The sequence below is a fragment of the Antedon mediterranea genome, chromosome 6 (genome assembly GCF_964355755.1).
Source record: "Antedon mediterranea chromosome 6, ecAntMedi1.1, whole genome shotgun sequence".
Classification (NCBI taxonomy): Eukaryota; Metazoa; Echinodermata; class Crinoidea; order Comatulida; family Antedonidae; genus Antedon; species Antedon mediterranea.
The window spans coordinates 29807863-29833923 of record NC_092675.1 but is presented as its reverse complement, the minus strand read 5'-3'; the positions used below and the strand labels follow the sequence as shown (position 1 = coordinate 29833923).

The 26061-nt window shown below is 34.8% G+C and overlaps 1 protein-coding gene across 1 annotated transcript; it reads right to left on the bottom strand.

The window, feature by feature from the left end:
* Positions 1 to 630: 630 nt before the first annotated feature.
* Positions 631 to 25606, bottom strand: LOC140051186 (cGMP-dependent protein kinase 1-like). The gene is made up of 17 exons (XM_072096320.1): positions 25524 to 25606; positions 16955 to 17483; positions 14283 to 14449; positions 13853 to 13966; positions 12986 to 13091; positions 10151 to 10292; positions 9375 to 9469; positions 8672 to 8740; positions 8050 to 8127; positions 5470 to 5593; positions 4983 to 5119; positions 4704 to 4793; positions 4197 to 4338; positions 3740 to 3903; positions 3004 to 3189; positions 2779 to 2845; positions 631 to 1915 (listed from the first exon to the last, which is right to left on the bottom strand). Exons 2-17 carry the CDS (start codon positions 17431 to 17433, stop codon positions 1820 to 1822), a joined length of 2256 nt encoding a protein of 751 aa, XP_071952421.1. The 5' UTR covers positions 17434 to 17483; positions 25524 to 25606; the 3' UTR covers positions 631 to 1819.
* Positions 25607 to 26061: the final 455 nt, after the last annotated feature.

Sequence of the window (26061 nt, the reverse complement as noted above, 5' to 3'; positions counted from 1 at the left end):
TCCTAGGCCTACCTGTAGGGAAATAAGGAGAGCAAGAGTACTTACTCGTATAGCCATAGCCCCTTTCATAGATTTTATGTGCAGGCCTAAGTCATAGGTGAATGTCAACAATTCTCTACTATTTAATGAATGAGTATTGTTGGTGGATGGAAGAGGGGTGGAGGTGGGTTGTTGTGAGGGTAGTACAAAATCAAAATTACCTCTAAAAACACACAGAATACCATGGCGTATCACTCATCAACTCCATTCGTTTTTGCATTTCCGCAATCCTCATTACGTAATAATAACAATGTTGAATAGGCGTTGAGTGCCTATTATCATGGAGGTATACCTCCATGCTATTATCAAGGGATCTATTTTTACTCTGCACGTATTTATATTTTTAAAATACTATGTCTGTTTTTTCAAGCGGGTTATAACTATAAACTCAATCTCTGTACTAGTGAATTACGCTACAAAAGAAAATTAAAATACTGGAAATATTATTAGTCAGATAATCGGCTGCTATAAAATCCAAGGATAGGGTCGATAAAAAAAAAAAGGAGCGGTATAGAGGGCGCTATAACAAAATATTATTTGTTGAAAAAGCTGCACTGCATTCAATAATGAACAAAATAATCATCGTAATGAAATGATTCTTTTATTACAAGATTCAAAATAATTAAATAAATAATTGAGTAAGTTTTTCAAAAAAGCTTATAACTAGGCTTACTGTAACATTTTGCTTTCATTTGATATCATCATTGCCTAGCAGGGATCAAGATCACTCGGGGCTTAACTAGACCTACTAACATTACAATCTTTCATCAACCAATTTAATTTTACATAAATAATGAAATTTAATTAATGAAACGTTATGCTTATTGCTGCAGTATCAGTAATGTGTTATAACATTATTATTAAAGCCATACTCAAAATCTGAGTATGGCTTTATGGCCCATACTTAACAGCGCCGTACTTAACAGTCGTACTTAACAGCGCCGTAATTAATTGCCGTACCTAACTGCCGTACGGCCTACTTAACTGCAGTAGGCGTACTTAACTGCAATAGGCGTACTTAACTGCCGTACTTATAAATATTTTTACATCTGAATTTATATAACATATTTAAAAGAACATCCCCTTAATATAATATTGTTATTCATATTTACAAAAAACGTGTGAGTATTTAAATAATAATTAAAACTAAAATAACGTTGTTTTACAGTTTGACAATAGTATACCGGAAAACAAAAAATAATAATAACAAACTTTCTCATCCCGTAAGCGCGTACATATAACAGATGCGCAGATACTCAATATGCGTAGACTAAATGACATTATGCACAGTACAGATGCTCGAAAGCGGTGTGCGCAGATACTCAAAAGCAGTGTGCGCAGATACTCGAAAGCAGTGTGCGCAGATACTCGAAAGCAGTGTGCGCAGATACTCAAATGTAGATATTGAAAATTGAAAATATGACAACATTACATCTTATTAATTCTTTCTTTCATTAAATCTTATTTGACCCACACCCCAACACGTCAAAATAACAGATTGTGAATATATAATACAATCACTAAAAAAAAAATAATAATAAACCTTAAACAATGTTGTAATGCTTTATATAAAACTATTATTCGCAAAATACTGTAATTCTATTTACTTATTACTATATCGGAAAGACATAATCATTATGTTAAGCAGCGCTGGATTGCAGGGGATTTTGTTAACGGCCGGGATATCGTGTATATTAAGCGCACGTCACTAACTATCCAATAAGGGTTGGTATAAAAAGCTACTTTACTGTAATTGAATTAGAAGCGGTTTGAAATGAACTTAGAACGCATCATCCCATCCACTTAGTTCATTGGGTGGAATATCATCATCTTTTGGAAAATGATCAAAGTTGCTGGCGTCAGTGTTGCTTCTCAACTAACGAGAAAGAAAAATAAATAAACATTTACCAAATGCAGTAACGTATTTTCAAATTTCTAATTGTTAACAAAGAGATATTTGACAAAATAATGTTATTTTAAAAGCATTGTAAGGTTTGGTTCTCAAGCGATGGATTATTGAAACTGTAGCTTGTTATTGGTAAACTCCCTTGCGTTGGGTCTACGTGTTTGCGTTGCATCCTAAAGCTTGGTTCCCACTAGAACGTAACGCAAGGACGTAAACGCAACGCAAGCGTTTTAACCAATGACAAGCGAAGTTATAGACAGTTAGCAATCACAAGCGAATAAGCCATCGCTTGTGATTGGTCAATTCACTTGCGTTGCGTTACGTCCTTGTGTTGCGTCGCTAGTGGTAACCACGCTTTAAGCTTGGTTCTTAAGCTTGGTTCCCACTAGAACGTAACGCAAGGACGTAAACGCAACGCAAGCGTTTTAACCAATCACAACAAGCGATGGCTTATTCGCTTGTGATTTCTAACTGTCTATAAATTCGCTTGTCAACGTTCTAGTGGGAACCAAGCTTTACTAGGACGCAACACAAGGACGTAGACGCAGTTGACCAATGATAAGCAACAGTTTGAATAATCAATCGCTTGTGATTGGTCAACTCACTTACGTTGCGTTACGACGCTGTGTTGCCCCTCTAGTGGGAATTGGTTCACTAAAGACAAGGCAACGCAAAGACGTAAACGCAACGCAAGCGAGTGGACCAATAACAAGCGACAGTCTGGATAATCCATCATTTGTGATTGGTCAAATCACTTGCGTTGTGTTTTGCGTTGCGTCTCTCAATTTTATAGTTTTCTATTTCGTAAAATTATTTTTAAAACACAGACGTACCTTTGGTATAATTGGAGGTTTTACCTTTTGCGACTTTAAACCTTCCCAATCAAAACCCTGGAACCATCTAGAGGGACAAAATATAAAAATTACAATATGTTGCCTCTTATATTAATAAATAAAGTTGAATATAAAACATCAAGCATCCTGCATTAAGAAGTTTTTGGCGGACTCTTTCACATAAAACATAAAAATAAACACAGCATAAATCATATTTAGGCCTACTTGTGTTTCCTGATATCTTCAATGCCGTTCTTTTGATATCCTATCCTTTCCGATGGATTGTCCCGGCATAGTCGTTTAATCAATATCCCAGAAGTCTTTGAGATCTTCTTTGGGAATTCAACCATGTCGATGCCTTTCAGAATCATGGTATAGATCTTCATTGGGTCTGAACCTGAGAACGGAGGACTAAAAGAAAGAAATAAATCAGATGAAAAACAGTAGGCCTACTTGTACTCTTTAATAACTGTTTTTAGGCTGTATTTTACTGGTAATAATGAAATAGGATGAAATATACATCACTGTTGAAAACTTTGCCGTATGGTAATTGTATACATGTACGTTACCACTGTAGGCATGTACATTAACTGTTTGGTTCCCACTTTCGTAACGCATTTACGTAAGCTTATCGCAGCAACCAATCACGATGAGTCGTAAGCACTACCCAAGTTGACCAATCACAAGCGACAGTTCGAATAATCCATTACTTGTGATTGGTCAAATGACTTGTTGTCTTTGCGTTGGGTCCTAGTGGGAACCAAGCATTACCTGTAACTGTGCATTAAAGCTTGTAACGCGAGTAAAATTTGACCAATTACAACGCGATGGATGAGCGTAACGGTAACTACTGTACGTAATGCTACCGCACCGTAGACCTACTTTTGTAAACGTTCAGTTTAACTTGATTTGCGTTGTATCTTTGTGTTTTTATAATTCAATTCCAATGAAGAAACGTTACCTTCCTGTTAAAAGTTCATATATAAGAATTCCTAGAGACCAGTAATCTGCCGAGAGGTCATGACCTTTATTTAGGACAATTTCCGGAGCAACATACTCCGGTGTGCCGCAAAATGTCCATGTTTTCCTTCCAAATCCAATTTTTTTGGAAAAGCCAAAGTCAACCTATCAACAAAATTGAAATGACTATTTAAAAAACGACTGATTTAAATTTTAAATTTGAAAAAAAACATGCAAATAATGTTGTTAACATCAATGCATTGGTCAACGGGTTTTAACATACAGGATAGTAAACGTATAATAACGTAATAAAGTAAACGTATAATTACGTATAACGTAATCAAGTAAACGTAAAATATATTGGTCCACTAGACGGATGTGTGATAGCACGAGGAGCATGTGCATAACAGTAATGTTATTCGAGTTTTGTTTTAACAGGAATTTCGATGTATTTTTACCAGTTTACAATAGCCTCTAGAATCCAGGAGTAAATTCTCTGGTTTTAAGTCTCTATAGATAATTCCCTTGCCGTGAAGATATGAAAACGCCTCAATCACACATCCTGTGTAGAATCTCGCGATAGAGTCATCAAAATATGATCTATGAACAGAAAATAGGAACATTATACACAAAGCAATGATATTTCAATAAATAATATTATACTACTACACTGAAGATTTATAAAGCGTTTTTTACTGCAGTCTCACAGGTGCTAAGAACAAAATTCCATTTAAACAAGTGAGTGTTAATAAAGAGACTTGCATTTTCAAAACAAAAAAAAAAACTAAATCGAATAATGTCGAATATAGAAATTTCATTTATAAATATGCTTATGTGTATTTTGTTATTAATATTCTCCAGTTAACGAGCAAACGTAACGTAACGTAAGTCTATTATTCCGGGTATTAATTGACTTAAGTTACACATTTAATATTAAGAATCCAATTGAATTGAGTTCCAATTACCTGTCTCTCAAGATAGTCCAAAGTTCACCTCCTAGACACGCTTCAACTAACATGTATATATATTTAGCATCTTTGAAAGTTTTATACAATCTGCAAACAAAATGAAGTTAATTATCTATAAAATATAAAGTAGCAAACTTGGTTGATGGGTTAGAAAGCAGAGTGGGAATCTGCAGGATGTAATAAATATGTTGCCTGGTTATAATGGCTAAAGCTCTGTCTACACTATCAAACTTTATGTGACAAAAAAAACCACATTGAAGTGTGGTGATTTCGTACTTAGCAATAAACGGAGATTTACACGAGTTCATTATATTCTTTTCAGAGTAAACATGATCCTGTTGTCTTGTGTTGACAATGTGACTCTTCTTAAGACACTTCAGAGCAAACGTCTTCTTGTCATTGATGTTTTGTACCTTCAAACAAAAATCATTCGACATCTTAATATAATTATCATTTTGCATTTTTGTCAAACTTATATAGATACCAACATATTATCCTATTGAATTGAGAATATATATATATATATATATTTGTGACGTCACAAAACTAATTTAAAAAAAACTCGAGTTATTTAATATGGGCCGAAATATGAAATAGGACGCCCTCTGTCGATAACTGAATTTCGCTCTGTTTAATTCATTTTATTTCATCAAATCAGTAATGACAAAATGATCTAAATAAATTACTTTTGTGAATTAAATTAATTACTTTTTGTGAATTACATTTGATAAAAATTACGTAACCTTATTTTTGTCTTACTTACAAGTTCAACGCGACCGAAGCCTCCAAGGCCTAGCGTCGCAATGTCCTCCAAGTCGTTCAGTTTAATATTAGCATACTCGTCCTTTTCATGAAGATTCTCGCTACTTGACGCTAAACTAACGTGACTGAGAAAGAAAATACAATGATGATGAGTCCATTAAGAAATTACATTAATGACATGAATAATCAATATGAGTAGGGAGACTGGTAATAATTGTGTCGTCTGACTGATAGAGAATATCACAGTACTTACAGTAGGTCAATTGTCATCTATCATGCGTACTCAGAGAGATAATGCATGTTCTTGTGCGCAGTAAGTGACACTCTTGATTGTATCATTATTGTTTAATCATCTTTTAAGAGCTGCGCATGCAGTATTTGTATTTTCTTAGAAATACCCACACTGTCATTCAACGAAAAGACTTATTTACAATGATTAAGAAAACGCACGAAATTGAATTGAAAACAATCAAGCAGGGAGTTAACTCCCTGAATCAAGCCGTCGTTTGGTTTAACTCTGTTAATAAGAAAACTCGTTTGGTTTGAGTAAACACTTCGATTATGTACATAACATGATTATGACGTGCGTTGTGCGTAAATAGGAATTATTACGGGTTATCTTAGAACATAATTATTTGAATAACTCAGTTTACGCTTTGTAATAAGTTATTAGTGTTTACAATGTGCATATCTGTTGAGGAGGGGGAGTGGTTACATTTCATAAAGACGAGTATGTTAATTCATCATGAGAGCCAAATTAAATAAAATTCAAATAATATACATCCTTTTCGTTTCAATTTATTCCTTGGGCAATCACAAACAGTCCATTCTGCGCATGACACAAATCTGTATTTATTGTCTTTTTTATGTTAGTACACCCATGGAGGCTCCATGGTACACCAGTCGACGTTTCGATTTTTTATCCAAGTAGTATAAGTATGAAACGCCATTTGTGCAAAAATATTTATCTTTTTACTAATATTAAGTCAAACTCCGTCTGGAACCCAGACTATAATAATACAAAAATGGCTATCATTATCAATACAAGCCAATTTATTAAATATAGATTAAATAATAAACGATTTGTCAATATTAGTTGATATTATTAGTAGTCGTGGATTTCAGGATTATCGGTGGTATTTTGAAGTCTATACTGAGTGGTAAGGTATCGATAATATGATGACAAAAATATTCATTTGACGAAGAATATGGGATTGTTTATGTGATCTAAATGACGTCACACCTGTCAAAATAATCGTTGGATATGATAATAATAATATCTTGAATATAATTAGTGATACGGTAATCTGTTTTTGTACTAGTCATTCCTAATAATAATTCATATTTATGTATTTAAATTAGCCATGCAATATTATTAGTTGTTAGATTGGGTGTCCATAGAATACTCATTAAAATAATTAGAAAAGTGGGAAGGTCAAAGTTGAATACGTAACCATGTCAATAATTAATCTTATGATTATAGTGGAATACAGATTAATAATTTGCATAGTAACAGAAATACAATTAACAAATTCATTTTGAAATGTTAGATTAAGTAAAAGGTTAAAATATAACTAATTATGAATAGTAATATACGTGATGTCTAACCATGGTATTTTATTGATATCGTATTGGCTTATTTCCGTCTCGCAAATTCGTTGCAATCCATAACAAAATGTGAAGTTCTTTAATGCAGAACGTTTTTACCCCGAGCATTATAGTATAACGATGATTATTTTGTGTACATATGACAATTTTTAATTGATAACATTTATCATTCAAAGATAATTTTGTCATTTGCTAATTACTAATTTCAATGAAGCTTAATATAGCATGGCTGATGAAGTAGGCGGCGATGATGAATTTATAGATAAATAAATGATACATACATGAAGATGTGTGCTATATGTATGAGATGTTAATGGTATTTCCCTTTTGATGAATTATTCATGTTTTTCTACTTTTTAAACTAAAACATTTCTACACCAGCTACAATATTAATTATTAGACAACCCATTCTAAAAATGCGAAACAAAATGTTAGAACATAATGAATGATGGTTAGGTAAGCCACGCCAAAATGGTGCCGGATGATTTGGCACGAAGCCTTGTATTCACTTACAAAGCCGCTGGTGTCTTGATTTGAAGTTGCCTCGTAGGCGAGGAGACAAGGTCTGGCTGTTTAGCCTGGCTAATAATCTGCAGCCTATGTCAAACGGGGTGAGTGTAATATCGTTAGGTATCTAATATGTAAACTAATGTACTAATTGTAAAATATATAGCGTAACACATAAATACTAAATCATATTTTTTAAATGTAGGACCTATTCAAATAAAACGAATGTATAGAAATAAAATCACATTTTTACAGACAATAGTAATGTATGTTAGTAAAATATAACGAAAACGTAAGTGCCACCAGTGCTATTTTAATCAAAGGGTGGATATTGATGTTGATATTTGCGGTACACCACGTAGTTCTGAAAAGAACTGTTGAGTTTCTCGACGTTTCGATCAATATACTGTGATCGTCCTCAGGAGTGAGAATGCTAAACATACAATTAAAGATAAAGGAAACCTACCTTGAAGCACCTCTCTCCTCATCACCATAATCTTTATCCTGTATTTCTTGTAACTGTCCCAACAGCTCATTGAAAGACCTGGGTACAAAACCATGTTAGATTCAGCTCACGTGAAACAGAAAAACAAAGGATATACAGCATCAGGGAGATCTTTTGTTTCGATAGCTACATACTTTTCCTACGGCTTTGTCTACACTATCGAACTAGTTTGACAAAAAAAGTATGATGTTTCCAAATATGGCAGTGATATGCCATAATATGATAGTGATATGAAATCATCATGTCCATATTCCGACACATCACATTTTGTTGTCACATAAAGTTTGATAGTGTAGACAGAGCTTAGGACTATCGGTTTCAATTATTTACAATTTTGCTAACAATAAAGAAGAATTTCAAAAGAGGCACACCTGATCATCATGATACAGAGGTGCTTAGCTTAACTTTAACAAGACCGTCAGCCTCCTTGTGTAATTTCACTTTTCCTTGGTATCAGGGATTCTTTTTAGTTACCAAGGACATCAAGATGGATTCCTTTCGTTGCTATGTATTCATTTTTTTTAATACTAATATTTCTTACAAAAATAAATTGAGGTAGAATATTGAAAAGGAGTTTACTTACATTCTGTCAATGACTAAGCATTCACATCCTCCTTTGTCTGCTATCACATTTGCAGTTCGAACGTCTTCACTAAGGTAGACAAACAAACATATTGTATTGTTGTATTGTTTTATATAAATATGTGGCCTTATACTGTATTGACTCGTACCGATACATCACAAGAGAAAGATATACCGTCAGAATAATAACTTTTTAAAGTCAATTAAATCTCTGTTTACACTATCAAACTAGTTTGACAAAAAAAAGTATGATGTGCCCAAATATGGTATTGATGTGCCCAGGTATGGTAGTGATATGCTTAAATATGGTAGTGATATGACATCATCATGTCCATATATGGGCACATCACATAGAGTTTGATAGTACAGACAGAGCTTACGATACAACATTCTCACGTCCTACTCATAGCTTAGCATCATTATTATTCATCATAATCATTATTATGACCTTAATTTCATTGACCCAACTCACGTTCAATCAATTTCAAATTTAATTTATTTATCAACTTATCTACTTAAACATGAAAAGGGAATTGTCTGTAGTTGTAAGTAACAAAAATAAAACGTACATTCATATCCCAATAACCTTAATAATCATTATCTTCATTTTATTAAAATCACCAATTGTGAATTTATTGAAAGTAAAAGGGAAGAGTGACATTACAGTGTAATTTCACTCTTCCCTGGTAAAAGCAATGCTTTACCTCAATAGTGCCCTTTCTCCAAAATAGTGACCTGCTGTTAACGTTCGAATGTCTTGCGGGTCGGAAAACGATGTTAGTGTTTGGCTAACACGAACCTGAAATCAAATATTAAGAATCAGAGAACTGAATCAAATACAAATTAAGACAATCGAGATACTTGAGACTAAGATATTTAATTGCTTGGGTAACTAATTAGTCAGACGTGTATTCTAAACACATCGTCTGATTTTAATAATGGGAGAGCATTGTTATCCGCTTCGTGCATTTCATTCACTAGTTTGGCTTCCAGACGGAGCTTTGACTTAATAATTAGTATATGATAAATATTTGTGCACAAATGGCGTTTCATACGTATAATACTTGAGCTTGTATTTTAATAATGAGAGCATTATTATCCGTTTCGTGCATTTCATTCACTAGTTTGGTTTCCAGACGGAGTTTTGACTTAATATTATTAGTAAAAGATAATTATTTTGGCACATATGGCGTTTCATACGTAGACTACTTGAGCTTGTATTTTCAGAAAAAAAAATCTAAACGTTGACTGCTGGACTAACATAAAGAACGACAATAGATATAGACATGGGGCAAGTAAATTCATTTACCAACGATGTTCTAAAACATTTGTTACATTCAATTGTAATCCACAAGAGCTCTAACAATATTATAATTATTCTTGTCAACGCTCATTATTTAATTGTTTGTCCTTGCATTAGGCTACCTCCTACTACTTCACATTTTACATCATTATTTCGATAAAAAATGAATATGCTTACACTTCCGCTCGAGATAATGAAAAATGTGTCTCCCTTTGTGCCTTGTCTTATAATGTATTCATTTTCGGGGAAGAAGTCGACATCGAGGGAGTCAGCTAATTTCATCAGATCTTCGGATGATAGATTCTTGAGTAACGGAATACTGAAATATAAAATATAAATGTAGTTTAATCGTGGTTCCCACTAGTAAGCGCGACGTAAGCAATTTAGCCAATCACAAGCGATGGACTATCCGAATTTTTGTTTGTGATTGGTCAACTCACTTGCGTTGCGCTAACGTCCCTGCGTTGCGTCCTATTTGATGAAATGATATTGATATTTGGAACTATTATAATAATTGTGATACAACTTATAATCCTATTTAACGAACATAGTTTGAGCTGCAATCCTGACGCGACTATTATAAACGTGCTTGGTTTTAGAAGCTTAATAGTAACAATAGCATCAGCATCACATTGTTATTGTTCGTGTCAATTTGATTCGAAAATTGTGGGTCACATGATGTTTAACTCAGTCCCAATATTCTTTTTCAGTTGTTATGTACGAAAAAAAATTGTGACATAGCTTGCACCACCGAATTGTAGGCCTAGTTGAATTTCGATATAATTATTAAAATCATCTTCCCGTTACCCACAAATCATTGCGACGATCAAGGTATAAATGATGAGAAAGGCCACCCCTTCTTTTTTCAAAGATATACATATATCTATATATCAATATGTATTTGTAATAATTATGATGAACGAATAAATGTGGTAGATTACACCACAAAAGAGAAAAAAAGATATACAAAGGGCACATATAAAATGTTTTGGGGCAAAGATACGATTTCCCCTTGTTCTGGAACCGCCCATGACTAGCTTTCATACGGTATTTGAGTAGTGTACTACCAAGAAACAATTGTTTCTGCATTTTTTCGTCGTGTGGTGTTTTCATTTTGTAGAATTTTACAAAGCGTGTGTGTAACTCACTTTCCTTAATGAAATGTATACACAGTTTATTAGGTCCATGTGCTTAAGAAAAGTGATTACTTAAGCAATAGCGAAGTAGGTGTAATCAAATTATTTAGGACGAGAGCAGCCATAAGTAATTAAGTCTTCTTCAATTATACCAAGATCAATTGATGAGATTCCGATCGTTATAAAATATCAAGGATAATGTATATTATATTATCGTCGACTGTAAAAATAACCTACACGTAATATACAGCAACAATACCAAGACCACTACCACGACCACTACCACTACTACTAACACTACCAAGACCACTACCACGACCACTACCACTACTACTAACACTACCGAGACCACTACCACTACCAACACCACTGTAACAATACCAAGACCACTACCACTACTGCTGCTACTACTACTAACAATACCAAGACCACTACCACTACTGCTGCTACTACTACTAACAATACCAAGACCACTACCACTACTGCTGCTACTACTAACAATACCAAGACCACTCCACTACTACTGCTGCTACTACTACTAACAATACCAAGACCACTACCACTACTGCTGCTACTACTAACAATACCAAGACCACTACCACTACTGCTGCTGCTACTAACAATACCAAGACCACTACTACCACTACTGCTGCTGCTGCTACTAACAATACCAAGACCACTACCACTACTGCTGCTACTACTAACAATACCAAGACCACTACCACTACTGCTGCTACTACTACTAACAATACCAAGACCACTACCACTACTGCTGCTACTACTAACAATACCAAGACCACTACCACTACTGCTGCTGCTACTAACAATACCAAGACCACTACTACCACTACTGCTGCTGCTACTAACATTACTATGTGATTTATAAACGAGTATCGATGAGCAGTAATCGAGTAGAAATCGAGTAGCATTTATACTACTCGATCACTCTTTACTCGATTACTACTACTACTACTACTACCACGACCACTACCACTACCACCACCACTACCACGAACACTACCACCACCACTACCCCCTACTACTACCACTACCAACACCACTACCCCTGCTATTACCACTACCACTACTACTACCCCTACTACTACTACCACCACCCTACTACTACCGCTACCCTACTACTACCGCTACCGCTACCTCTACTACTACCACTACCAACACCACTACCACGACCGCTACCACTACCAACACCACTACCCCTGCTACCACCACTACAACTACCATTATACCACTACCGCTACCCCTACTACTACCACTACCGCTACCCCAACTACTACCACTACCGCTACCCCAACTACTACTACTACCACTACCGCTACCCCAACTACTACCACTACCGCTATACCACCGCCACTACCACTACCGCTACCGCTACCTCTACTACTACCACTGCCAACACCACTACCCCTACTACTACCCCTACTACTACCACTACCCCTACTACTACCACTACCCATACTACTACCCCTACTACTACCACTACCCCTACCTCTACCCCTACTACTGTTGCTACCGCTACCTCTACTACTACCACTACCACTACCAACACCACTACCCCAACTACTACCCCTACTACTAACACTATCCCTACCTCTACCCCTACTACTACTGTTACCGCTACCTCTACTACTACCACTACCACTACCCCAACTACTACCCCAACTACTACCACTACCCCTACTACTACTACCACTACTACTACACTCTCACTCTCTACTCGATTACTCTTTGACCGTCCTCGATTACGACCTGCTACAGTACTTGTACTTTGCTGCTACCCTCTTGTTACAAACATACCTATAAAGTGCTACGCTAGTTTACTGATACTATACTACTATTAAGCTCTTGTCATTTTTACCTTTTCAGAAATTGGATATGCTCTTTCTGTCTCTGCATTCCCGTCCTCATCATAATCACCTGAAATGCGCTCCTGTCTATCGCCCATATCTCAGCATTTGTAGCAGCTATCAGAAGGCAAAAGCATATTTCGAAAATAAACTAATCATAATTAGTAATTTGGACATAATGTGTAACATGATGTTAAACATCGTGTTTAAGGACTTAAAGTAACCGAAGCCGTTGCAATAACACTTATTAACAATTTAAAGCTTGGTTCCCACTGGCGACGCAACATAACGCAACCTACAGAACGTAAGAAAATGCCCTTCTAATAATTGTGTTTTCCCCCGCCTGCGTAAAATCAAACCTGCGATTTTTCACGAAACGAGTGTCAATGTAGCTTTAATCCGTAAAATAACATAGATATATTTAACAAACGATGACGTTGGTTGATACGTTCATTAAAATTTATTATTATTAGCAATACGTGACGTGAGTTTTTTTAACATACTTTAATGCTACGACAACACAAATAAGTGATTATCAGTACGTAGAACACGTAACAATGGAATTATGATTTACATAACGACATCGCCAACAAAATTCAGGAAACCAGTAGTCCATATTGTGTAACTATGAATGGTACTGAATGTACATACAGCTTGGTTCCCACTAGCGACGCAACGCAAGAACGTAACGCAACGCAAGTGATTTTACCAATCACAAGCGATGGATTATTTGAACAGTAGCTTGTCATTGGTCAACTCTTTTGCGTTGCGCGTAATCCTTGCGTTGCGTCTCTAGAGTGCGAACCACGCTTTATAAGCATGCTGTAATTTAAAAAGTAACATTAATAAAGTTATTTTAGGAAAGCAAATTGACTCACCCTTAACAGTGGCTGTTCGTTTGCAGTTATACAAGATGGCAAGCTCTCCAAACACTTTACCAGCGCTCATCGTCCCCAATACCTCCCCATTTTGACTCACTTGTAACTCACCAACTATAAAAAAAAAAACAATTGTAAACAAGATATTTGTCAAACATTCTTCATCATCGTGTTAGACTTTAGAGTAATTAAACAGTTTGTTTACTCTAGTATATTAAAACAACAATTTACAGAACTAAATTTGTCCGAACTCTTATAATCACCCCTCAACTATTCCCTGGCCCCCTTTAGGCTTTGAATGATGAAATAACAATTAAGTCTTCGGTCGAGAATCCCATTTCAAAAAACGTAACGTAAACATAACTGATCAGCATTATTCATTAATTTTGTAGCACAGACAGAGCTAAAATAACAACAAAATACAATGTACCTGCTGTGACGTAAAATCGAATACCAGAGTCCCCTTCGTTAATAACGATATCGCCCTTTTTCAACGATATCGGATACATACAATCAACTACTTCACGTATTTGTATAGAGTCCAAGTTTTTAGTGAAATCATTGGCGAGTATGGCATCCTTTATCAGCTGCTTAGATCTGACAAAAAATAAAAACATACATTTATTTCAAACATTTTATATTTATTTATCATATCATTCTATGTAATAATGACCTCAAAAACATCAAAATACAATCTTTACATATTTGATTGCATCTGGCCAATCCCAGAAAAATGGCGGGTAAAGAAGGGGCGCAGACGATACTCATCGTATACCCCTTAAATGGCGGGTAAAGAAGGGGCGCAGACGATACTCATCGTATACCCCTTAAATGGCGGGTAAAGAAGGGGCGCAGACGATACTCATCGTATACCCCTTAAATGGCGGGTAAAGAAGGGGCGCAGACGATACTCATCGTATACCCCTCTTAATGGCGGGTAAAGAAGGGGCGCAGACGATACTCATCGTATACCCCTCTTAATGGCGGGTAAAGAAGGGGCGCAGACGATACTCATCGTATACCCCTCTTAATGGCGGGTAAAGAAGGGGCGCAGACGATACTCATCGTATACCCCTCTTAATGGCGGGTAAAGAAGGGGCGCAGACGATACTCATCGTATACCCCTCTTAATGGCGGGTAAAGAAGGGGCGCAGACGATACTCATCGTATACCCCTCTTAAAAAAGGACAACATTATTATGAGAGTACTTTTTTTAAAAATTATTTATTGTAATTAGTTATTGTATTGGTTTTTTTTTAGTTTAGTTATTCATGTTCTGTTTAAAGGTGTATGGTCAATAAGAAAATGAACACGGATTCTGTGTGTGAACTATCCTGGAGTAGTATCTGTAATGCAGTTAATTATAATAAATTATGGTAATTATTACAAATATCGTTATAATTTTGTCGTTGTCGTCTCATTAAAAACAATTCCATATTTGTCTACGGTTCTGAAACTCTTACTTAACTTTTGTTTTGTTGCAAATTCGTGTAACTGTATAATTATTGTCGTTAGGCTCGTGTGCATAAATGGTGAGCTGAGGCTCGTGTGCATAAATGGTGAGCTAAGCATTCTAATTTCAGCCCCTCTTCGAAGCTTGAAAAAATTACCATTCTCAAGAATTCTTCAATAAACTGAGACACGTCGTGCAAATTCTTGCATGGTTAAATTAAAACATTCTCATATGTACGAACGTGTTTTCCACCGAACAAGTGCTAATGACCTATAGGTAATGCGAACTTCTTATTTTTCAAAAAGTCATTGCCCCTGACCCATGACCCCTCCCCTTCCCCCTTCACATCTACACTGGTTGACACGACACTGTAATTGACGTCTTTGGTTATAGGGTATCTTAAATTTAAATACTCTCTGCTGGTTTGTTGTTCAGAAAAAAATGGTCAAGAGATGACGTCAGCAAATGGATTATGAACGAAATGACAAGTACGCTCACGCCACGGGCATTCTACGGATTACTGACGTTAAATGCCACATCAAATTATATCCCGCCAACATCCGGGGAATTAGCAAAGAACATTAAACGGCTTATAAATAACTAAGCTTCGAGTTCTTGTTATACAAGTAACACATCAAAAGGGATTTTATATAGATCATTATACAAGGGAAGAGTAAAATTACAATTCATTTCACTCTTCCTTGATTATAAAGTAAATTTGGAGAGATCTTCGAAATACGTCGACTGGTGTGAATGCGCGTCTTCTGCTTTGACGTCTGATGATAAAGCAGATTCCAGATTTCAGTCAAATGTACCTGTTTGTAGCATACCATAGACCATAACTTAAACCCTTCCATGATACAATCAACACATGTTATAACATGAGATGCTGTATTACAATTATTATAACATTATTATTATTATAATATGACTATGATGCTCTGGACAATATTATACTGTCATATGCGAAGATACAGCACTTCGTAATTACTAACGAAATGTTAAATCCAAAAAAATGTGTGAGAGACTAATCTCCATTTTAAATTTTTTGGGTTTTTTTAACAATCGTAGATAGAAAAAACAAAACAGGATGTTAGGCAGAACCTGGTAATACATTAGATAGTCAATGGTACAGATATTAAGTAAGTCCTACGACGTCACATCATTATAACTCGTCTCGTTGCAATGGCTTCTATTAATTTATTTCAGATATTACAATTATCTCATTGATGAAACTGAACGAGGTTGTAGTTGAAATCTCTACCTGAGTGTAGAGCCTATGTTTGCATACAAGCAAAGCGTGTTATTGCGTCCTATATCGCTAAATTGTTTTCATGTTGACATGATATTGTGAGCATGCGTAGTTTCACTGTAAGACAATGGCTTTTGAGAATGCAGCATAAAAGTGTAAAGTCCCAATCCCAGTGTAAACGATAAAACAAACACACAAAAGAAAAGAAAAGTTTAACAAAAAGGATATTGGTTCGTAAATTTGACAATACTAACGTGCACATACCACTACAATGATAATATATTAATAGATAGATTTATATAGCGCAAATAAACGATGTTTCTATGCGCTCAATACAAGTATACTTTAAACAGAATTAAAATCAGAAGATTGATAGTCAGTGACTTGAACTTCTTACCTAAAATCTTTTGAGAAACGTTTTAGTTCAACGTACTCCGTTTTAGTTGTTTCACCAGACACCCCTTGTTTCTTGTTGCGATCCTTGGTGGTGTCTGATCCTGCCATCCCACTCTCCTCGTGGATCGTGGATAATATATCTGGAATTCCATTTCTACTTCCAGTGGTTACTTGTAAGACCGACTTTAGTTTATTGACTTCTTCCCGTAGTCTGCTAATTTCACAACCTCTCTCATCGATCACTGTGTTGCGATCTCTAATTTCTGCCGCGTACAATTTTAGTTGTTGTTCATATCCCAATACTTGTTTCTGTAGATCAATTAATTGATTTTTAAGCTTCGTATTCTCAGAATTTGATATAATACTTTGTTTAGGGGGGACTGTATCAAGGGGCTTAACGCTGGCCCCGTTCCCCATCGTACCATCGATAGGCGACGGAGGTGTATTACTGGCGTGTTCCTCTTCTGGCGTTAGTGGCATACTAGCTAGGTTTTGATACGCACGGCAGCGTTCGACAACCAGCAGTCAGTCTGAAAAAACAAACAGCAAATAAGCGAAGGGATTCACCAGGTTGCTAAGCAACTATTACAGATTATTGTTAAGATTACGTTATAAATAATTGCTGCTATGTACCAGTATAAATTAATTAATTCTCTTAATTATGGCTAGTTCATCCAGATTATTAATAATATATAAATACAAATTGTTTCCCTGAGTATCACTAAAAGATGAACACGTTGTCCCCATTCATCAGTACAAGAACTCAAATGATTTGGGTTTATTCAATATTTATTTGTTTAATTTATTCAACTTTGTTTAACGAGTGTGACTCAAAACAGCCGAAGCTGACATGCATGAGGCCCTCAACACTTAAAAAACGGGAACGATACAATTACGAAAGAAAAAGGATAACAAAAAGGGAAAAGGAGACCAATAAAAAAATATAAAAAATATAGTAGCATCCCAGTATTTTCTACTTAATCACTTATCCCTCGCAATAGGTAAATTTTCTATTTTGCCGTGATCCGTGCTCACGGGACTTTTCAGAATAAATATTTATCCAAATCATTATATCATCTATATTTGTGTTTCATTCCCAGTCTCACACACACATATAGAGCAAGCCTGACTGCAAAATATATATATATGAAATATTCTCTTAAAAAACTATACGTATACATACATATAGCTATTGTATTTTTTTATACACAATATTATCCTGTGTGTTTTGTATGTAATAATAATAATAATTTTTTATAATGTGTAGGCCTAAAGTGATTATATTTTATAACATATTAGCTATTTTAGTTTTTTATACACAATATTATCCTGTGTGTTAGTTTTGTATGTAATAATAATAATATTTTTTATGATGTGTAAAGGACGTATAGTCATCACGTATGCATAAATACCTACTTACGGTATATGTATGTCTTTCTATGACCGGGAGGCGATTTAAGAGTAGAACCGTTAAACGTCTCGGGTGTATGATTCCAATATTTTATAAATTACCGTTCTTTCATTATGTTAATATCAGATTAAATCACATCGGGCAGAGGACAATTCGAAAACAAAACATGGCGGACACTTTGATTAACGACATGATAAGAATAGTGATAGATATACTTGATAGATTCAACAATAAAAATACATAGGCCTATTCGGAATTTAAGGGCATGTGGCGCAGTGAGATCATTCGAATCCAACTCTCGCCGCATTGCTTGTATTAGGCAAGACTTTACTTACACCCAGGTGTATAAATGGGAACCCGATTAGATCAGAGGATATTATTTTTAAGAAAGACAAACATATAGTGAATGTTTTAGGGTTTTTTATTCATGTATGTTTTCTAATTTCATGGTACGATATTTAATCTTAATTAAATGTTAAATTAGATGTTTTTATTTTTATAGCAATTTTAACTAATTTTTATATATTTGTAATACAATTCATTTCAGTCTTTGACTGTCGTTTTGTAATATATTTTTATATACCGAATAAAAAAATAAAAAAATAGTATACACATCAAACAAGAAATGTGAAGACATTCATTAACAATGACAAATTTTACTTTGTACAATACATTAACAAAGAAAAGTGGGAAATTCCTGAAGCATTAATAAATAATACTTTAACTGGTTGTACTAATAAAAGAAATAACTCCATTTTTAAATATTATTTTACTACCATAGATAAACAAAATCAATTCTTATTATATAATAATATTTGGTAAGGGTATAATTTAATTATTATTTATCTTTTATCAAGACGATATTTAAGTACTTCAAACTAAATGGTTATTGGAAAGAGTAATACTTTTACATTCAGATATGTATAGTTTTTTTTATCATATTGTTTAGCTATTGAAGTTACAAATCAAATAAAAAATGTTCATAAAATTGTTACTTTGTCACTTTATGTTTCAGGCTTGCCCAACACAAGTCCTCCTTCATCGGGATCAAGCCTTCTTTCAATGTTACTTTGTCATATTTTGTATCACCTTTTATTTTGTTACTATAGGCCTATATCATTGAAAGTAAATAAATGTTTAAATGCAAAAATATCGGATGCGAAAGGAATACAAAGTAAGGTACGATATCTTAACGTAAAATGATTAGTTAAGCATGGAGCTATACAATTAGAATATCCCCATGGTACAAGCTTTGAAAGAAAAAGAACAAGAACCTATTACTTATTGCTATTTCATTTTAACAGACAGTCGAAAGAATAGAGGGCTTCCTACATTTTTTTTTACATCCAGTCAACAAACTCTTTCAAATCGCATTAATTGGTTCTCCTTGAATGTCGTAATTGAAGTAAGTTTTCAATATCTTGTTGAGCCATGAACTCCAAGCCAAAACTAGTCATCAGTTTTAAAAGCAATAAGCAACTGAACAAGTTGTTTTTACATTTTTGACAGTTACAAAGAAAAAGCCATGACACGAACAAAACAATTTTAATTAGTCACAACGCCGCCGTCGGATCTCATTGCAAGATTTCCATTGCCTCTTCTTGTAATCTTTAGGAATTATAATGAAAGTAAGAAAGTCTAATAATATATTGAGTTACTTAATAGTCAGCTAAATCTGTTAGACGAATGCGGATTTATGCAAGTGACATGCAGCCGATTATTAAAAAACGAACATTATTTCGCTCGTCACATTAATTTAATCAAGTTAATTTGGTATATGGTTTCTTAGCTACCGCTATTTTTATTCGTCCAAAAAAATACAATTATACAATACAATTCAGCAAACCTAGTGTACTTTAGGCAAAGTGCCTAATACCTACTACTTCTCGTATTCGAATATCGAGGTAGCATCGATTTGAGTAAACCTCTACTTTTGGCAAGAAGGAGCTTATACCTACTACTTCTCGTATTCCAATATCGAGGTAGCATAGATTTGAGTAAACCTACGCGTACTTTTGAAAAGAACTTAGGCCTATACCTACTACTTCTCGTATTCCAATATCGAGGTAGCATCGAGTTGAGTAAACCTCTACTTTTGGCAAGAAGGAGCTTATACCTACTACTTCTCGTATTCCAATATCGAGGTAGCATCGATTTGAGTAAACCTACGCGTACTTTTGAAAAGAACTTAGGCCTATACCTACAACTTCTCGTATTCGAATATCGAGGTATAGTAGCATCGATTTGAGTAAACCTACGCGTACTTTTGAAAAGAACTTAGGCCTATACCTACTACTTCTCATACTCTGATATCGCGAGGTAGCATCATTTTAAGCAAACCTCGTACTTAAGGCAAAGAAGTCCTACAACTTCTCGTACTCTCCGATATCGAGGTAGCATCATTTCAGTATACAGCTAGCTTGCCTACCTCATGTACCACTATTTTGAAAGATTCAACAAAAATGTTGATGGAACAACAACAGTATCCAATCAACATAAAAACATTAAACAGAATACATTGAACTAAAAGGTATAGCAATATCTTAATATAGACTAATGGGATCCAGGAGATTGTATGTAATCTTGTAAACCCTAGTCGACGTAGGAACTAAAGTAAAATTGATGTGCTTTTTATCTTCAGTCTGTGATAAATATCACTCTGAATATTCAATTATTCTTAGTTTAATAAAGATCATGGCAAATCCGTTCAGCGGTCAGTTACATCGCCATGTCCGTAGCATTTATGCTCATCTCTAATCCAATTACATCGGTCACTACTATCGGTCATTACTTATATACATAATACTGTTGCGAAGGGAAAACGTTCTACGAGAGTAACAAATGCAAAATGTCACTCAAACTGACACGCAAACGCGCGAATTTGTTGATTATTTTGTCTGATTGATGAGGATTTTTTAATAGTTTATAGTCCAATCTGATAGCAACTCCTGCCACATTCTCTTTCAAATGTAAGCATTAAAATAAAAAAAATAAAAAAGATAACACTTTCTGCTAGAGTAAATGGATCTATCAAACCAAGTCAATCCAACAATTGCCTTGATCAAACTGGAGACTCGCTAATTTTATTTATTGATTATGTTGTTTGATATACGATTGATGGAGGCTTGTGTATGTTAGTCTGATGGCAGCTCTTCTCACCCTCTTTTTCAAATTAAATTAAACAAATGTAATCTTATAAAATTGATAATGATTAACGGCGACTTGAAGCCTTCTTTCACTCAATTTCATTCATTATTTTATGTGGTATAAGCATATATGTCTTTAAAAACACCGTCTATTCAAAAATAATTTTACCAACAAAAAAATGCAATTTATATTTTGTTAATAGCTATCAGACAATATTCTTCCTTAATGTAGAAGGCGACAACATGATAAACGTTTTATTTTCGAAACCTTTCACAGATATTAATGTGATTTCCCGCGGCAAAACAGCTATTTTGAAAATAAATTAAATGTCTGCTGCAGGGAGAAAAACATGCTTTAACAGAAAATTAATTATAATAGAAATGAAGACGTCCTAACAAACAGCTTTTTGTAGTCACAATTATATTGTTTCAAGATTTGCATTTTTACCACACTTGGCTGAAGCAAATACTATAATGTTATAATATACTGAAAGATTTCAATAGTGTAGGATAATTGTGCCATATTGGTATAGGCCTGCGACAGGTCTCAATTACTCTTACGTAATAAACAATATATAATTACAGTAATTACCCATGCCAATTTATTCATTATGCAACACAGAATTCAGTTTCATATTTCGTCAAGATGGAGACATGCAAGGGCGGAGGAGGGGAGTTTGGAGATCTGCAAGGACGGAGGAGGGCGTTCGGAGACCTGTAAGGGCTGAGGAGGGAGTTTGGAGATCTGCAAGGGCGGAGGAGGGGAGTTTGGAGACCTGAAAGGTCGGAGGAGGGGAGTTTGGAGACCTGCAAGGGCGGAGGAGGGAGTTTGAAGACCTGCAAGGGCGGAGGAGGGAGTTTGGAGATCTGCAAGGGCGGAGGAGGGGAGTTTGGAGACCTGCAAGGGCGGAGGAGGGAGTTTGGAGACCTGCAAGGGCGGAGATGGAGAGTTTGGAGACCTGCAAGGGCGGAGGAGGGAGTTTGGAGACCTGCAAGGGCGGAGGAGGGAGTTTGGAGACCTGCAAGGGCGGAGGAGGGAGTTTGGAGACCTGCAAAGGCGGAGGAGGGAGTTTGGAGACCTGCAAGGGCGGAGGAGGGAGTTTGGAGACATGCAAGGGCGGAGGAGGGAGTTTGGAGACATGCAAGGGCGGAGGAGGGGAGTTTGGAGACCTGCAAGGGCGGAGGAGGGGATTTTGGAGACCTGCAAGGGCGGAGGAAGGGAGAGCTCAATTCGTGTATAAAGGCCTTTGTGCATTTTGTATATATCCGGACAATATTAGTTCTTTTTTATGATTTTCTTGTTTTGTTTTAAAATTCATTGTGAGTGTATTTGTCTGATTTAATTAATGTGATAGTAACACTCCGAGGAATATACCTTTTTTACTCTATAAATGTATAGAACAACAATTTGTTAAATATCAATAAACCGTTCCAGTTTGATTATAAAAAAATGAAAATGATAAAAAATAATTGGAACACATCGTATATAACCGCGACATGACATTCCATTTAGTGTTTTCTATGATTCTATCTGTACAAAATGTGTGTATCTATGGCACGCCAGGACGGACATAAACTTGATATTGTTATGTCCGTCCTGGCATATCATGACAAACTTAATTCTAATCCATAATGGTTTTTAACTTGACAGTGCGTATATTTGATAAATCAGATTTGTTTTCTTTCTTCCCACAGCATTGTGACTACTGTCAACAAGCTCAATAAACACATTGTTAATTTATTGGAATAGATTTGCCGCGGTGATCAACAAGTAATACTGTTTATAAATAACACAACAGCGGATTGTTATTGCAGACTCTACTACAGATTGTAATCTATAAAGCATTGCATATAGTATATTCATGAAATATTAAAAGCATTATTAAATTAAAATTCATCAGCATTAATGTAACTTTCATCCTCATCTTAAACTAATTAACAAACATGACGTCATGAAAGATCTTTAAAAAACATGTTCTATTCGCATGTGTATTAGTGGGATTTAATTTATTTTATTTACGTCTCGCCAAATTCTGATTTTATTCGTTAAACAATAACAGTAACTATAAATGCAATAACAATTAATATAAAGGATAAAAAAATATTTAAATGTTTAAATAAAGAAAGAATAAAGTTTCAGCGTATATTCATTAACTACTGGTGTTATACACTAGCGAATACCGTGAGGGATGAATGATATTGAACAATTATGATTTTTAAATATATTTCATGTAGGCCTATATGCAATAGTATTTAGTTGACAATAAGTTGAGAAAGAATGGTAATAACCTCCAGTCAAATTCGCTGAAACTACTCTACTTGGAACTCAAGGTACATCCTGTCCGACTGTAAACCAAAAAGAAGCATGGTCATTACTCTTAACACCGTACTAGTAAGAGCATCATCGACACGGGTTTTTCTTTTTCCTTACTGTGGACATGTTCCTGGATAAATATGTTGTTAAATAAATGAATAAAATGAAATGTACATAACCATGTCTATAGGTACATAGCACAAATAATAACATAATATATAGAGAAGTAGATTGTTCCAGGCAGCATCTGGAGTGAATATGGATAAAAGTCATCCGACGATTCTGTAACTGTCACTAGACTGTATTTGGCAGACTATTGCCAGTCATCAAGAAAACTGTCTAAACTGTATTAAGTGCTTTTAATACACGATATCTCTGTTGTTAGAGGTTTATATCTACAGAAAATGTATAATATAATGTGATAAAGTAGAATAGAACGTGTTAGTACTGCTAGTCGAGCATTAAACTGCAACTGCTAACCGGAAGCACTTCTGTGATCTATATCATAACCATATAAATCATGGATATATTATTAAATCATATAAAGTCTGTACACAGACACTTTTGAGTAATTCTAGCGATAATAACTATAATCGAATAACTATATAAACACGACAGTCACAGTGACAGGCGCTAATATAACCATTGCTTAATAATTATACATCTGAAACCTATGACGGACACGTCTTCAACGACTTAGTAAACAAGAAGTTATTGAGAATGTTTAAGTATGCACTTACCTGTGTTTAACCAGGGTACTGTGTTGCAGATTACAATCAGTTACTGATTATTAGTCAAGTCAACCGTTTAATAAAAGAAATGCCAAAGTAGTAGTAGTTATTCAAGTTAGTTATTTAAAAATAGCATTACAATTTAATTTATAGTTCTTGAGAATTTGACAATTTTGTTTTCATGTGTGATACATATATAGACATTAGTCACAAATTGTCTTTCTTTGCCTAAGATAAGATTAAAACCAAATAGTGGTAACGACGAATTTGTCGTCACGCTTCAGAATAGAATACAGCAACAGGTAATGTCACACACTTTAAATACTGATTAGAGATAGTTTTCAACAACTTCACCTCTCTTCTGTATCAATAATGACGTACGTAACTTTGTCGAATTTACTAATCAATGTAGTAGTTTTTTAAGAAACATAATTCAAGGTAATTTTAAGGTCAAATAAGTGTCATAAAGATTGCATGCAAGTGAGGAAAGACATGAAGAAGACGAGAAGCGATGAAGAATCGTTATCAAATACATTCCATCGTATTCGTGCATATCTTGACCGAACCATGATTCTAACCGCTATTACAAATGTTTATGTTCTATTGGTTAAATAAATGTTACCAAAGTCGAAGAAAATATAAGCAATAAACACTTTAACACTACACTTACTCGTCTAGTATAGTAGGCCTGGCCATGTAAAAAAAACATTGCAATCGGAGGCTACCGATGCATTTTGTCAATGATTATAAAGTTATTAAATATTTTGAATTAGATACAGTATACACATACCAAAGGCAAATTACTGAAAATGACAATGATGTGGGTATCAGTGATTAAATATCAATTGAGATACAAATAAAATAAGCAAAAAGCTAAATCAAAACGTAAAGGCTCACAGTATGTATACTAAAATATAAAATAAAATATTTAAACTATTAACAAAATATTAACAGAATGAACAACTCACGAAATATTAACTTGTTTTTCCACACGAAAATGTCATTAAGTGAGCAGTACAGTAAGCACGTCTATAGTGTATTTGATGCTTTGCTACACAATCTAAATAGCTCAATAATACTATAACCACTATTCTTATATTAATATGCTTTGATAAAATCCCATTACTCTGATTGGATATCTATTGACAAGTAATACGTTATCTGTGATTGGTCTTTGCGCAGACAATGTAAGTAGCCAAACATGTTTTGTAACGTCCATTCTGATTGGTTTACATCAACTTCTTTAACCAAAACAAATGATTCTTGTTTGTGTTTTACAAGCTGTTCAATGGTGCTCCAATCCACGAATAAAAATGAACCCAAAAGTTATCATTTTTTTCTGACCGACTGTAAGGTAAACAAACATCTTACAACAAATGAAGTTACTCTTTCATTAAAAAAAAACATCGCAAGAAAGATCAAAGAAACACGCCGACCAATTCCTAGTATATTTTGTTTATTGTATTCTACTATGGTTGAACGGTAATGAATTTCAATCAAAGATCA

Coding starts and splice junctions, on each gene's coding strand:
- LOC140051186 (XM_072096320.1), bottom strand. CDS start 17,433: ATGCCACTAACGCCAGAAGAGGAACACGCCAGTAATACACCTCCGTCG. Junction 8,741..9,374: donor GGAGAAAGGGCACTATTGAG/GTAAAGCATTGC, acceptor TGTCTACCTTAG/TGAAGACGTTCGAACTGCAA. Junction 5,120..5,469: donor GCTTCGGTCGCGTTGAACTT/GTAAGTAAGACA, acceptor TTTTGTTTGAAG/GTACAAAACATCAATGACAA.